The sequence below is a fragment of the Lepidothrix coronata genome, unplaced genomic scaffold, assembly GCF_001604755.1.
Source record: "Lepidothrix coronata isolate B3197 unplaced genomic scaffold, Lepidothrix_coronata-1.0 Scaffold391, whole genome shotgun sequence".
In the NCBI taxonomy this organism is placed as follows: Eukaryota; Metazoa; Chordata; class Aves; order Passeriformes; family Pipridae; genus Lepidothrix; species Lepidothrix coronata.
The window spans coordinates 8783-23784 of NW_016690571.1; the positions used below are offsets into that span (position 1 = coordinate 8783).

The window sequence follows — 15002 nt, forward strand, 5'->3', positions numbered from 1 at the left end:
GGAAGGCCTGGCTGTGGCACTGAGTGCTCTGGGCTGGGGGACAAGGTGGGGATGGGGAACAGAGGGGATCCATGGGCTGGGAGGGCTTTTCCCAGCTGAAGGACTCTGTGATTCTGTACCTGTAACACTTCTGCAGCAGGGAGTTCTTTGTGTGTGCACAGGTACCTTTAGGGACAAGCTGAGCTGAACTGGGAAGGAAGGGAACAGCTCCAGACTTGCAGGTGCCGTGTCCCAGCCCTGCCTTGTGGACACATCCCAGGGGGGTTTGCTCCAGCCCCTCTGGCCTGCTGGCTGGGTGTGGGGGGTGGGTGGTGGTGGCAGGGGGGAGATCTCATGTCAGACATGCCCTGGGCTGAGGGCAGGCCGTGGGTGCTGCCCCTGGAGCAAAGCACAGTGGGCTCTGCTCCGGGAGGGCTTGGGGTGTCCTCTGCCAAACCCAGCTCTCTGTCACTGTCCAGCACTGAGGGTCCCCTGCCAAGAAAGCTGTGGCCAAGGCACTGCTGTTTCCAGGGGGAAACCTCCCAGTTGGATGCCAGAGGTCACATTCTTAAAACCTGCCTGCAGATCAGCTTCGGGCCAGATTCTGGGCAACCTCCTCCTACAACGTTATGGGAAGGGGGAAAAATGGGACCATCTGGAACGTTTACAGAGGTGTCTGCTCCTGTCTTGCTTTGTCTGCTGCAGAGGGACTTTCCATGAGGGCCTGGAGGGACAGGACCAGGAGGAATGGCTTCCCACTGCCAGAGGGCAGGGATAGATGGGATATTGGGCAGAAATTATTCCCTGTGAGGGTGGGGAGGCCCTGGCACAGGTTGCCCAGAGAAGCTGTGGCTGCCCCTGGATCCCTGGAAGTGTCCAAGGCCAGGCTGGATGGGGCTTGGAGCCACCTGGGCTAGTGGGAGGTGTCCCTGCCCACGGCAGGGGATGGGACTGGATTCATTTAAGGTCCCTTCCCAGCCAAACCATGCTGGGATTTGATGCTGTGACTGAGGGCACAGTGCTGCAGCTCCACGTGTCCTGGCAGTTACAGCAGCTCCCGTGGTTTGTCCCTGTCTTTCCATATTCCAGTCACGTGCCCTGCGTTCCCTGTGGCCTTTCCTCACCCGGTGCTGTCTGAGCTGCTTGTGATTCCACATCTTCCAGCTCTACCCCAGGGGATCCTGCGCTCTACTGGTGTCTTCTGGTGTGATGGAGCCACTGGTGACCATTCCCAGGGCTGTGACTGTTCCCAGGGCTGTGCTCCCTCTGTGGCCCCTGGATCCAGGTGCTGTAGAAGCAGGGAAGGCCCAGGAGGGAGGAGTGTTGTGCAGGAGGCTCTGGCCGAGGGTGGGTCTCTGCTCCCGTGAGTTCCTGGCCGTGTGAGCGGGGTGGAGAGGCAGGTGCAAACCTCTGTCGTGGTGTCACCTGGACCTCAGGCATTGTCCTGGGGAATCGTGGTCTGGGGGAGACGCCAGCAAAGGAGGATGTGGGAGTGCCACTCCTGAGCTGTGGCACGGGAGGGACGGGATGGGAAGGCAATGGCACGTGTCATGTCTGAGTCCAGAAGGGGCACAGGCCGGTGGCTCATCCCAGAAGCTTCCAGGGCAAGCATGAGTCCAGCAACAGGGAACTGAAGTGAGGCCTGGGAACGGCCTTTTGTAGCAAAACTGCTGCTGAAACCCTCAAACCCTTCCATTCTGTGTCCCTGTGTCTGAGCAGGAGCTGGTGGTGCCCTTAAGGGACCTAAAAGTGCAATAGTGTAGATCCTACATCCCTCTGGATGGAGGGAATCCCACTGGTGGAGCATCCAGCAGGCCTCTGATCCCTGTGCAGTGAGCTGTGCAGGCCCCATCCAGAGAAGATGCTTCCCACATTTGATTATTCAAGCTATTAAAGGATTTTCTAACAGGAAAACAACTCTGTCCCTCATTTCCAGTGTCAGATGGGAAGAGTGTTCACAGGAGAGCTCAGGAGACCCGGACAGGCAGCTGGCTCCAAGGATTTCCATTTAGTGTGGAAAGCACTTTTTTCCTGGATGCTCTTCTCCCTTTTCTGCTCCTTCCAGGTGGGAATCCAGCTGCTGGTCCTGTGTAGTGTCCTCAGCCAGGCTCAGGAAATCCCTTTGGCTCCAGGCCTGGAGTGCCGTGGGGAGCAGGGCTGCGGATGCTGCCGCGGGGAGCCGGGAGCTGTTCCCGGCAGGATTTTATGGCTGCTCTGGAAATGGGAGCCCTGAGGAGAGCTCTGCAGGGTGTTCAGAGGCACTGATGTGCCCGTGGCAGCTCAGACCGGTGGAACTGGGAGCCAGGGCAGCAGGACAAGGGAGCATTTTCCACTGGGATGGGGCTGTGAGGCTCGAGGCCACGGTGATGGAGAGGCCCGGCCGGTTCCTCCCTCCAGACATCCAGCTCGGCTTCTCCTTGGCAGGAAGGGTGAGGAGGAGGGGAGGCCTTTGAGCCCAGCTCTGGAGTCACTTAACTCCTTCCCCAGGGGCTCTTTAATTGCTCTGAGACAGCTTTTAAACACGCCCAGCTTCCCAAGGCAGCTGCGCCGTGAGGAAGTCCAGGAGTGCTCCCAGACTCCGTGATTCCCAGGCTAGAGGGGTTTTTCTGCTTTCTTCTCCTGTTCTGTGATTAAATTCAGGGGTTTGAACCTCTGCCCAGCTTAGTGTGCCCCTTGAAGCTCTCGTGGTCTGCAAACTGCCGTGGTTGGAGGAGACAGCAGCAATCCCGGGATTAACTGGGAACGACCCGGCTCACGAGCCTTGGCTGAGCTTTGTCCCTGTGCTGAGTGGGGAGATGAGGGGAAGGGATTTATCCTGCTTTCTGGAGACACTTCTGGTGTGTGCTGGGAGGTTTTGGTGAGTGATGAGCTGGTGCCACACTCACCTGATGTGGGTGTGTTTACATCCCTTCATCCTGAACAATCCTGGAACTGCTGCGGGAACACTGCTGGTTTCTGAGCAGTGCCCTTTGCTCTGCGGGGTGTCAGAGAGAATGGACCCTCTTTGGGTGGGGAGTTCCCAGACTCTCTGGTTTTAGCCACACAGGGGTGGTGATGAAGCTCTTTGTGCCCTCAGTCCCCAGTGGGTCCTGCAGGTTTTCCAGGAGGAACCTCAAACCTCTGTGGGATGACTCGCCAGGGGGGTCACACAGCTCGTGGCTGTTTTGGCTCCACCCCTGCCCTTGGACACTTCCAGGGATCCAGGGGCAGCCACAGCTTCTCTGGGCAACCTGTGCCAGGGCCTCCCCACCCTCCCAGCCAAGAATTCCTCCCCAGCATCCCATCTATCCCAGCAATGGTGGGTTGCGATCAAACCCAGCCCTGCAGGAGGCCTGTGCTCCTGGTCTCCCTGAGGAACATCCCCCATGTTTTCTGCAGCCCAAACCAACTCTGGCAGCTGTGGGAAATTCTCTTTGCTGTCGCAGTGTTATTGTGGCAGGTTTGGATTCCGTCTTTTCTCCCCCCTTCCCTCAGTTTTCCTGCCCTGAGTCGCTGCTCTGATCCCTCCATTCCCACTCCAGGGGTTTGCTGCTGGCTGATCCTGTTCCAACTGCATCCCTGCCCCTGAAGGTTCACCATTGCCTCCCCTGTGCTCACCACCTCTGCATCCTTCTGCAGCTGATCACCTCCAGCTGTAGTGGAAGTGGTGCTGACCCATATTCATGGATATTTAATGCTCCCAGGCACAGAGAGCTCCTGGATGCAGCTGGAATTGGCAGGCTGCTCCAAAGCCTGCCATCAACATCAAGTGTTTCTCCACGTTGTGTGTCCATGGGGAGGTGATTTCCACTGCACCAACAGGACTTGGGATGGGGTCAGGACTCTGCAGGAGGGAGGTGGGGCTGGCTCAGAGCCTCATTCCTCCAGGTGTCCTGCCTGGAGCTGCTGTGCTGGAGAGTGAGACTTCCCTGGGTTCTTCCCTGGGAGGGCAGGGCGGCCCTGGCACAGGCTGCCCAGAGAAGCTGTGGCTGCCCCTGGATCCCTGGAAGTGTCCAAGGCCAGGTTGGACGGGGCTTGGAGCAACGTGGGCTGGTGGGAGGTGTCCCTGCCCTTGGCAGGGGGTGGCACTGGATGGGCTTTAGGGTCCTTCCAACCCAAACCATTCTGGGAATCTCCCAGCTGGTGCCTGTGAGAGCCAAGGCCACGAGTGTCAGAGACTGTTGGCTGGGCAGAAAATTTGCACATGGTGTGAGGCTCTGACCTTGCTGAGCCCCTGCTTGTGTTCAGCTCTAGGACCCTCACACAGGAGACACAGGGAGGGGCTGGAGCATGGGCAGGGAAGGGAAGGGAGCTGGGAAGGGGCTGGAGCAGCAGGAGGGGCTGAGGGAGCTGGGGGGGCTCAGCCTGGAGCAAAGGAGGCTCAGGGGGGACCTTCTGGCTCTGCAACCCCCTGACAGGAGGGGGGAGCTGGGGTGAGTCAGGCTCTGCTGCCAGGGAACAAGGGACAGGAGGAGAGGGAACGGCCTCAGGCTGTGCCAGGGGAGGCTCAGGTTGGATATTGGGACAATTCCTTGATGGAAAGGGCTGTCCAGCCCTGGCACAGCTGCCCAGGGAGGTGGTGGAGCTCCATCCCTGGTGGGATTTAAAAGCCCTGTGGATGTGGCACTTGGGGACATGGCTCAGTGTGGCCTTGGCAGTGCTGTGGGATGGTTGGACTCTGTGGTCTTAGAGGACTTTTCCAACCTCATTCCAACCTCATTCCATGATTCTCTGCTGTGTTTTGAAGGTCTTTTTTTTGCTGGATGTCTAAAACCTGCCCAGTGGAGCCCGGGCAGGGTGAGGCCAGGGGCTGGTGTTGGAGCTGCTGCTGGGGCAGACAGGGGGGACATCCACATCCCTCCTGCTGTTCCCTGCCTGCTGCTGCTCCTGGTGGCAGCCAAACCCATCAGCTCCTGTGGTGGGTGCAGCTCTAGCACTGCCAGCGTGGCAAAGCTGATGATCCCTGCTGCTGCCAGCCGGGAAGTGACCTTAGAAACGACAAACAGGGCTCAGGTTAATCAGTACCATCGGGGGTGAGGTGATCCTCACCCCTCAGCCGAGTGTGGGCAGAGGGCAAACGGGCCTTGTTTTTCCTGGCACAGCCCTGCTCACTCCCGTGGGCCGGGGTTGGTGAGTTTTCTGCCTCCTGGCTCATCCTCAGCCTGATGGGAGAAGGTTCCTTGCCTTGTGCCCTCTTTGTGCCTAAGGAGATTTGCAGGGAGCGGCCCTGTGGACTGGCTGGAGCTGCTCTGCTGATTGCACCCGTGGTGTGGAAACGTGGGCCCGTGCCCTACAGCTGCCATGGGTCCTCCTGGGCAGCCTGGGAACAGGATGGGATGTGCAAACCCCTCTTTGCCTGCTGTCCTCCCCCAGCCCACCCCGACTCCGGCGTGCCCAGGGTGACAGGAGGGATGGTGTGAATCCCACCAGGCACAGGGTGGGAGGCTGGGGCTGTCCTGTGCAGGGCCAGGGGCTGGACTCGATGGTCCCTGGGGGTCCCTTCCCCCTCAGGCTGCTCCGTGGGTCTGTGGCAGCTCTTGCTCTGCCGCCGGCTCCGGGGAGCCGGGTCACTTCAGCGTGGAATTGTTTTTCCGGGACAGGAAGGCTGTTAGTAGGCTCTGGGCTATAAATCTGTATTTTTTTCCTCTTTGGACGCATAATTGAATCTTCCAGCAGCCTCCTGGTTGCAAGATTGATGTTGTTTTCAAGCCCCACGAGCCATTTGTGCCCATAAATCCCATCACGACTCCAGCCAGCTCGTCTGCGACGGCACCGCGGCCGCCGGGCCTGGCTCTGGCTCTTGGGGTGCCCCGTGGCTCCCTGGGGCACTGGAGGCCCCATCCAGGTGCCAGTGACAGGATTGTTGCTGCTGCCTTTGCTCTCCTCTGAAGGAGTTTCATCCTGAATCGCAAGGGAACTGTCAGGGCTGGGTCGGCTCCTTCCTGCGGCCGTGGCTGCAGGTGCTGGTGTCTGCATTGGGTGAGATTTCAGCTCCCTCCCCACCCAGACCAGTCTGGGATTCTGTGCTGGGATTGGACTCGAGCAGGGCCTGGCACAGATGCCTGGCTGCTCTGGGAGAGATGAAACTCCCCCTGGGCACTTCTCCTTTTCCCTCTGACCTTCCCTCCCTGAAAACGAGGCAGAAATCCGAGTCCAGGCTGGTGGGAATCGTTGGTCGTGATAGAAAAGCCACCCCCAGAAGGATGTGGGTGACCACAGCAGTGTGTGGAGACCCAGAATGCAGAAGGTGACACTGCAGGGAGGACAGAGGTGAGGGGATGACAGAGCTCAGACACCGCTGGGTTTGTGGCCTCACAGGCCAAGAGGTGGAAGGGGCAAGTTTGGGAATGTCTGTAGGGAAGAAACCCGGTGAGGGAAAGCAGCTGGGGGAGGCTGGGCAGGGTTCTGTCCCTCACTGCAGCTCATTGGAATTCTGGGAGCGTCTGTCCTGGGCAGGCAGCCGTGTGCTGGGTGTCCCAAAGGGTGGCAGCCAGCCTGGCACCAGAGCCAGCCCCCTGTGCCCCGGGGGTGTCCCCTGAGCTGGCACAGCACTGCCAGAGACGTGTCCTGCCAGGAGACTGCCTGGAGCTGGGGGGGTTAAGAAGGATCCAAAGCCATGGGAGAGCATCCAGGGGCCTAAAAAATGGTGGGGAAGGGTCTGGAGGGGAGACCACGAGGAGGGGCTGAGAGCACTTGGTGTGTTCAGCTGGAGAGGAGGAGACTGAGGGGAGACCCAGTGGGGTCTCCAGCTCCTCCTGAGGAGCAGCACAAATCCCTGCTCGCTGTGACCAGGGACAGGACCCAGGGAACGGCTGGAGCTGTGTCAGGGCAGGGTTAGGTGGGATCTCAGGGAAAGGTTCTTCCCCAGAGGGTGGTTGGCACTGAACAGGCTCCTCAGGGAATGGTCACAGTCCTGAGGCTGCCAGAGCTCCAGGAAGGTTTGGACAACGCTCTGAGGGACAGGGTGGGATTGTTGGGGTGTCTGTGCAGGGCCAGGAGCTGGACCTGATGATCCTTGGGGGTCCCTTCCAGCTCAGGATATTCCATGATTCCATGGTTGTATCAACAAACCTCTGCAGAGCAGCTGCCCCCTCCCTCAGGAAACGGGTCCTTCCAGCTCTTTGAGCTCTGCAGGAGAGGTGGGGATGTGTGTGGCCATGGGGAAAAGCTGCCTTTTGACTGTTACCCCCAGTCTTTGCAGGGAGAGGGGAAAGCTTCCCAAGACGTGAGCCTGGAAAAGCTTCCCCAGGGTTCCTCAGGAGCACGGAGGCTCCGGAGCTTCCCCTGCCTCGCTCCGAGCCGAGCCTCTGTGTTCTTGTTCCAGGCTTGTTTTGGGGATAATGAGATTAAATCAGACCCTCCTCCTCCTCCCCTAACTGGTGGTTCAAATCCTATTAACCTCGCAAAGCGTTTGGAATTCTGCCTCCCAAAATTGCACTAAGCTGGGATGGAAATTCCTCGTGGCTTATCCCTCGCCCCCCTACGGCATCGGCTTCGGGGTTTGCTGCTGCTGGCTCTGCAGCTCCCGTGGGATGGCTGGCGTGGGGATGGAAGCTCCGGGGCTGAATCCCAGGGAGACGGACTGATCCGGCCTGGGGAGGGCAGGGAAGGGCTGGGAGGGGGCACAGGAATCCTTGCCAAGGGTGGGATTCACCCCGTTGGGAACAAACGCTGTGAGATGGGAGCCCGGCGGGAGCCGGTGCCCCTTCCTGGCCCTGCTGCCCCTTCCTGGCCCTGCTACCTCTCCTGGCAGGTGTCACTTGGCCCTTTCCCACCACCTTCTCCCCAGCTTTGGAAACGGACAGGCTGCTTCCAGGGAAAATGGGGTTTGTGGGCGAGGAGAGGAGCAGAGAGGAGCAACCCCTGGGTGCAGTGACGGGGCAGGATCAGGGCCACGGGCTGGGAGGGGACACAGAGCTGCTGCCTGGGCAGGGGCTTCCTTTTACCAGCCAGACCAAACTTGGGACCTGCTGGAGACAGTCCAGAGGAGGCCCCAGAGATGCTGCCAGGGCTGGAGCCCCTCTGCTCTGGAGCCAGGCTGGGAGAGCTGGGGGTGCTCAGCTGGAGAAGAGAAGGATCCAGGGAGACCTGAGAGATCCTTCCAGAGACTAAAGGGGCTCCAGGAGAGCTGGAGAGGGACTGGGGACAAGGGCTGGAGGGACAGGACACAGGGAATGGCTTCCCACTGCCAGAGGGCAGGAGAGGTGGGAGATTGGGAGGGCTGTGAGGGTGGGGAGGCCCTGACCCAGGTTGCTCAGAGAAGCGGTGGCTGCCCCTAGATCCCTGGAAGTGTCCAAGGCCAGGTTGGATGGGGCTTGGAGCAGCCTGGGCTAGTGGAAGGTGTCCCTGCCCACGGCAGGGGTGGCACTGGGTGAAATTTCAGCTCCCTCCCCACCCAGACCAGTCTGGGATTCTGTGCTGGGATTGGACTCAAGCAGGTGCCCCTGCTGGAGACCTGGGGGGGGTTTGCCCCAACCACGGGGGCCGAGGGTGGTTGGGCAGCAGGTTCTGCCCTGCCCAGCTCTGAGTGTGTGAGCCGAGGAGTTCCATAGGCTGTGGAATTTCCTTGGGATTCTTATCGAAGTGTTTCTTGGGGAAGAGGACTTTAGCCAGGGAGATCTGTGTCAGAAGGGCTGTGGGAGCAGAGGACAGCTCGTGCTGCTCTCCAGAGCCAAAGGGTGTCCAGGTTTAACTCCCTGACTGGAGTTGTCTCACGCCTTGTCTCAGCCTTTGACTGGCATTTCTATTTTTATTTTCCCCACACACAAACACGCCCCGAGCACCTGAAATGTTGCAGAAGTGGTGGGATGAGGGGCAGGAGCTCTCCCTCCTCGTTTTTCCCCACCCAGGCAGGGCAGAGCAGATGGAGGCAGGTGCCCAGTGAAGGATCAGCATCTTCTCCTTGCCTCGTGTCTGGCTCAGAGAGCTGGAGTTGACACTTCCAAAGGCTGGAGGGTTGGTGGGTGAGCACCAGGAGTGCCCTGGGTGCCCCATGCAGGGTCTGGGGGGGCTTTTTGGGCTGTTCACACTGTCTTTGGGGAGACTCCACCCTTGACCCAAGTGCTGTTGCAGTGCCAAGACTCAGGTGGTTTTTGTCCTCGTGGAAAGCTCAGTATTCCTGGAACAGCAGTGATGGGACAAGGAGTAATGGATACAGATTGCAAGAGGGGAAATTTAGGTTGGATGCTGGGAAGAAATTCTGCACTGTGAGGGTGGTGAGGCACTGGAACAAGACTGTGGATGCCCCAAGTCTGGAAGTGTTCCAGGCCAGGTTGGATAAGTGGGATAGTGGGAGTTGTCCCCGCCCATGGTGGAGGGGTTGGGACCAGATGATCCTTAAGGTCCCTTCCAACCCCTGTGATTCCGGATCTCTGGCCTTTCCCCTGTGTTTCTGAGCCCTGACCTGTGGCTTTGTTTCCTCTGTGGTTCCCAGTACAGCGCCGTGGACAGCAACCCCCTGTCCCTGTACGTGATGCATCCCTTCTGGAACACCATCGTCAAGGTGAGCCCCGCCAGCCGCCTCTGGGACACCCTCAGCTGCCTCCTTTGGGGTGCCCCGAGCCCCCAGGGGCTGCCTGCAGCCTGCCCTGAGTCCCTGCATCCCATCCTGCTGCTCGGGATGCTCGGGATGCTCCGGACGGCGTCCCCGCAGCACGTGCTCCCTTGCCCGTGGTTTAAGGAGTTCCTCTGTTCTTTTGCTGCTTCCCCACAGATCTTCCCCACCTGGCTGGCCCCAAACTTGATCACCTTCTCTGGCTTCCTGCTCCTTGTCTTCAACTTCTTCCTCATGGCGTACTTCGACCCGGACTTCTACGCCTCCGGTAAGGCCGCGCGTTCCCGGGGGGATGTGGATCTGCCACCGGCTGTGCTGGGAATTCCAGAGCGTGTGGGGGAGGCCCCTGGGTCTGGGCCTTCCCAAGTGATGGGACAGAGCAGGGGGTTGAACCCGCTGGGGCTTCCTGAGCAGGACTTGTCTGGGTTCAACACCTTCCCTCCAGCTGCCAGGGGAGTCAGGTGGGAGAGGGAGGAGCAAACAGCTGGAATCTTGGGCAGGAATGGGCTCATCCTACAGAGGGAGGAGCAAACAGCTGGAATCTTGGGCAGGAATGGGCTCATCCTACAGAGCAGACAACAACCCAGTGCCCTTGTTTTAAAATCACAGGGTGACGTGGGAAGCGCTGCTTCCCTGGAACCGGCAGCCTCGTTCCTCACATCCCTGCTCGCTGCCCTCTTGCAAAACACTCCACCCCTGCAGACCAACCAGGCCAAATCCTCCTCCTCAGCCTCCCTGATCACAGCTTTGAGCTTTCCAACACTGCCTGTGATTCCAAAGGCTCAGTTGTCCCTTCCCTCGTAGCAGAATCCCAGGGAAAGGGTTACAGCGGGATAACTCTCTGTGGATCCCTCTCCGTGTTTTTTCTCCCTCTGCCCCTGCCAGGGTTGGGTTGGGTTGCTCTGGAGAGTTCATTCTTGTTCTTCTAAAACTGGGCCCCTCATCCAAACACAGTTAAGTGGGAAGATCCTGGTTTCTGGGGATTGCCTTTGTTGGTGGGTAGGGGAGTCCAGGCTGTCGAGAGCTCGGGTGGCATCGGGGGCTGTTTGCCAAGATTTGGGCTGGGTTTTGGTCCTTGGGCCATGGAGGAAAAGCTGACAGTAGGTCAAGGGGAGAATCCCCCACGACATCAGACATCCAGAATTATGGAATTATAGAATGGTTTGGCTTGGAAGGGACCTTCAAGACCCTCCAGTCCCACCCCCTGCCATGGGCAGGAACATCTTCCACTAGCCCAGGTTGCCCCAAGCCACGTCCAACCTGGCCTGGGACACTCCCAGGGATCCAGGGGCAGCCACAGCTTCTCTGGGCAACTTGTGCCAGTCCCTCCCCACCTCACAGCCATGAATTCCTTCCCAATCTCCCATCTCTCCCTGCCCTCTGGCAGTGGGAAGCCATTCCCTGTGTCCTGTCCCTCCATCCCTTGTCTCAAGTCCCTCTCCAGCTCTCCTGGAGCCCCTTTAGGCTCTGGAAGGATCTCTCAGGTCTCCCTGGATCCTTCTCTTCTCCAGGTGACCCCCCAGCTCTCCCAGCCTCTCAGAAGTTGCCTTTGGAGAGGTGGTGACTCTCTTGCTTTGGGGCCCTTTCTCACACGTGTTTTGCTCGTCCCTCTTGGAAAGAGAACCTTTCCTTGTGCTGATGGAGCCTCCAGAGCCTTGTGCCTTCCCTCCTCCTGGGATGGCCTTGTGGGCGTGACCCTCTGCTTGCTGCTGGGAAGGCACCATCCTGCTGCCCTGAGGAAACAGGGAGTGGCATTCCATGGAATCACTGCTCCTTCAGGAGACCTCCCCATACCCTCCCGCTGTTTGCCAGCACCCCTCTGGCTCCCTGGCCATGCTGGCTCCCTGCCAGGGCCGTGCTGCAGGAGATGGGGGTGCCCTGAAGAAGCAGCTCCTTTTCCATTGTCAGGATGGGACTGGAGAGCGGGCAGGGAATGCTGGCACGAGGCCGGGAATTGCCACATCCCGGAGAGGCTCCACCTGATGCTCCGGGAACAAGGGATCGAGGAGAGTCCCCTGCACACAACTCCATGGCGCTGCAGTGGGGCTACAGATCTGGCCCCAGTTCTTAGATCCTGTGATTTTTGGGGATCTGGGGACAGAGGAGAAGTTAAATCCTGGAAGGAAAATTCCTCAGTGTCCCGGTTTCGTGAGCTGTTGTGGAGCAGCTCTGCCGTCACGTCCCGAAAAGTTCACATCCCGTTTCACTGAGTCGTGCAGGTGCTTTGCTTGGTCCTGGGGCCTCCTGGGCCAAAACAAACCCCCCTGGGAGCTCGTCCTGAGCTGTCCTGACTCGGCTCTGTCTGATCCCTGCAGCTCCTGACCACCAGCACGTTCCCAACGGAGTGTGGATCGTTGTGGGGCTCCTCAACTTCATGGCCTACACGTTAGGTAAGAGTGTTCCTGCTGGGCTGTGCTCACCTGGTCGTGCTGGGGCTGCGTGTCACCCGGTCTCTGAGCCCCCTGGGAAATGTTGGATTCTGTCTCCCGCCAGGCACTGATCCAGCTGCTCCTGGGTCTGCTGGAGCAGCTTCTGGGAGCTGCTTTGCAAAGTGGAGAGAAGGAAGTTGTCCCAGAGCAGCAGATGAGGAAAGGAGGAAACTGGAACCGAGACAAATTTGAGATAAATTGTGAAATCCTGTCTTGGGTCTGCTTTAAATAGTCAGGAATCACAGAATGGTTTGGTTTGGGAGGGAACTTAAACTCATCCAGTGCCACCCCCTGCTATGGACAGGGACACCTCCAACTAGCCCAGGTTGCCCCAAACCCCATCCAGCCTGGCCTGGGACACTTCCAGGGATCCAGGGGCAGCCACAGCTTCTCTGGGAATTCCAGCCCAGCTCCTCCCCACCCTCCCAGCCAGGAATTCCTTCCCAGTCTCCCATCTCTCCCTGCCCTCTGGCAGTGGGAAGCCATTCCCTGTGTCCTGTCCCTCCAGGCCTTGTCCCCAGTCCCTCTCCAGCTCTCCCGGAGCCCCTTTAGGCTCTGGAAGGGGCTGCTTTAAGGAATACAGAGGAAATACAAGGCACTAAATGTAACCTTGTCAGCCTGTTGCGTTTCCAGCCTCCCGTGGATCAGGGGTGGGTGGGAATCCCACTCCCCACTCCCCACTCCCACCGGAGGGTGGGAGCGGTGGCAGCCGCTGCCCCCTGTGCTTTGTGTGTGGGTTGTCCAGGAGAACTGCCCCTTCCTTCTGCTCCTCCCAGATGGAGTTGACGGGAAGCAGGCGCGCCGGACCAACTCCAGCACCCCCCTGGGGGAGCTCTTCGACCACGGGCTGGACAGCTGGGCCTGCGTGTACTTCGTGGTGACCGTCTACTCCACCTTCGGCCGCGGCTCCACCGGCGTCAGCGTCTTCGTGCTCTACCTCCTGCTCTGGGTGGTCTTGTTCTCCTTCATCCTCTCCCACTGGGAGAAGTACAACACGGGCATTCTGTTCCTGCCCTGGGGATATGACATCAGCCAGGTGGTGAGTGCCCAGCCAGCCCCCGGGTTGGGGTGTGCCCGCCCACCACGGGGTGCGAGGGAGGAGCTGGCTCTGCTCGCCTCCAGAGCCTTGTCCGTCGTGGAATTTTCCCCTTGGAGGTGGACTCTCCGGGAAAACCGAGGTTTGAAGGGTGGGCATTGCCTTGTCTTTCCTCTCTCCCTGGTTCTCAGTGCGTGTTTTGGCCACCTGAAGCGTGGCTTTGGGCAGTTTCCTGCGTGGCACCGGTGTGGGTGAGTTCAAGGCTGGATGTTTGGGGTGCCCTTTGGCGCTATTGGGACAGGTGCCAGAACCACAGCGGGGTTAATTGGCTCATTAATTGCTGTGCCTGGAGCAAAGGTTCCCGGGGAGGTGCCCCCCCAAACCCTGGTGCCTGGGCAGTGGGCGTTGAGACTCATGGTGATGGACCCTCTGGGGTGTTGGGGTGTCCATCCCTCATTAAGGAATTCTCTGCAGGAAGCTCTGTGTGAAGATAGCTGGGATGAGACAGGTACCCTGTATTGCTGGCAGTGCCTTCCACTCACCCAGGTTGCTCCAGGCCCTGTCCAACCTGGCCTTGAACAATTCCAGGGATGGGGCAACCGCACGTTCTCTTGACAACCTGTGCCAGTGTTTTACCACCCTCATTGTAAAAAAGCCTCTTATATCTGATTACACCTGTTTTATTTATCTTCTGGCTCATCAGGTGCTGGGTGGGAAGTGCAACAAGCTGGAAGGAGAGTTCAGTGAATGCAACTGCACTATAATAATTATAATAATAATCTCTCCTGGTAAAGGACTCTGGAGCTGAACCCCAGACAACTCTGAGCCCTTTCTCCACAAGTGTTGCTTAACGCCAGTACTTTCAGCTCGTGCCCCTTGCAGAAGGGGAGGGCTGGAGGGCTGAGCTGCCCTGCAGCGTGTTCCACCAGTTCAGGGGGGCTGGTAAAGCTGAAATATTCCCTGTGAGCCTTTGCCCTGTAATCCAGCAGCAGATGGATAAGAAACTGTCCCTGAGTGAACCCTCTGGGGTCACTGGAACTTGTGGTGTAAAACCTGTCACTGTGCTCGGGACATCTCGTGGGTTCTGGCTGAGCAAGGGCATCCTGGCTCCTGGTCCTGCCCTTCTCCAGGAATCACTGAGGTTGGAAAAGCCCTCTGAGACCATCAAGTCCAACCATGCCCCAGCACTACCCAGGCCACCACTGACCCGTGTCCCCATGTGTCACATCCACAGGGCTTTTAAATCCCGCCAGGAGTGGAGACTCCACCACCTCCCTGGGCAGCTGTGCCAGGGCTGGACAGCCCTTTCCATGCAGGAATTGTCCCAATATCCAACCTGAGCCTCCCCTGGCACAGCTGGAGGCCGTTCCCTCTCCTCCTGTCCCTTGTTCCCTGGCAGCAGAGCCTGACTCACCCCGGCTCCCCCCTCCTGTCAGGGGGTTGCAGAGCCAGAAGGTCCCCCCTGAGCCTCCTTTTCTCCAGGCTGAGCCCCCCCCAGTTCCCTCAGCCCCTCCTGCTGCTCCAGCCCCTTCCCAGCTCCCTTCCCTTCCCTGCCCACGCTCCAGCCCCTCCCTGTGTCTCCTGTGTGAGGGGCCCAGAGCTGCCGCAGCACTGGAGGTGCCTCAGCAGTGCCAGCACAGGGAGGGCACTGCCCTGGCCCTGCTGCCCCAGCAGTGCTGCCACAGGGATGGGCACTGCCCGATGCAATCCCAGCTCACTCTGATTACACCTCCTGCCATGGGGGCGTTGTGGGTTTGTTTTCCTCCTTCCTGGGGTGGGTTGGGCTGAACATGCCTTAGCAGAGCTGCCAGGTGGTGCCAGCCCAGGTACTCCCAGCTCACACACTCCCAGCTCACACTCCCAGCTCACACTCTCCCAGCTCACACTCCCAGCTCACACTCGCAGCTCACACTCTCAGCTCACACTCTCCCAGCTCACACTCCCAGCTCACACTCTCAGCTCACACTCTCCCAGCTCACACTCCCAGCTCACACTCTCAGCTCACACTCTCAGCTCACACTCTCAG

General features: G+C 59.2%; 1 protein-coding gene across 1 annotated transcript in view; it reads left to right on the forward strand.

The window, feature by feature from the left end:
- Window positions 1-9218: 9218 nt before the first annotated feature.
- The window catches only part of EPT1 (ethanolaminephosphotransferase 1), a 13916-nt gene continuing 8132 nt past the window's right edge, over window positions 9219-15002 (forward strand). The window contains exons 1-5 of the mRNA XM_017839244.1: window positions 9219-9460; window positions 9671-9779; window positions 11827-11901; window positions 12717-12979; window positions 13680-13764. Of these exons, the coding sequence (XP_017694733.1) occupies window positions 9431-9460; window positions 9671-9779; window positions 11827-11901; window positions 12717-12979; window positions 13680-13764 (562 nt within the window). The 5' untranslated portion in view covers window positions 9219-9430. The remainder of the gene's footprint in view (window positions 9461-9670; window positions 9780-11826; window positions 11902-12716; window positions 12980-13679; window positions 13765-15002) is intronic.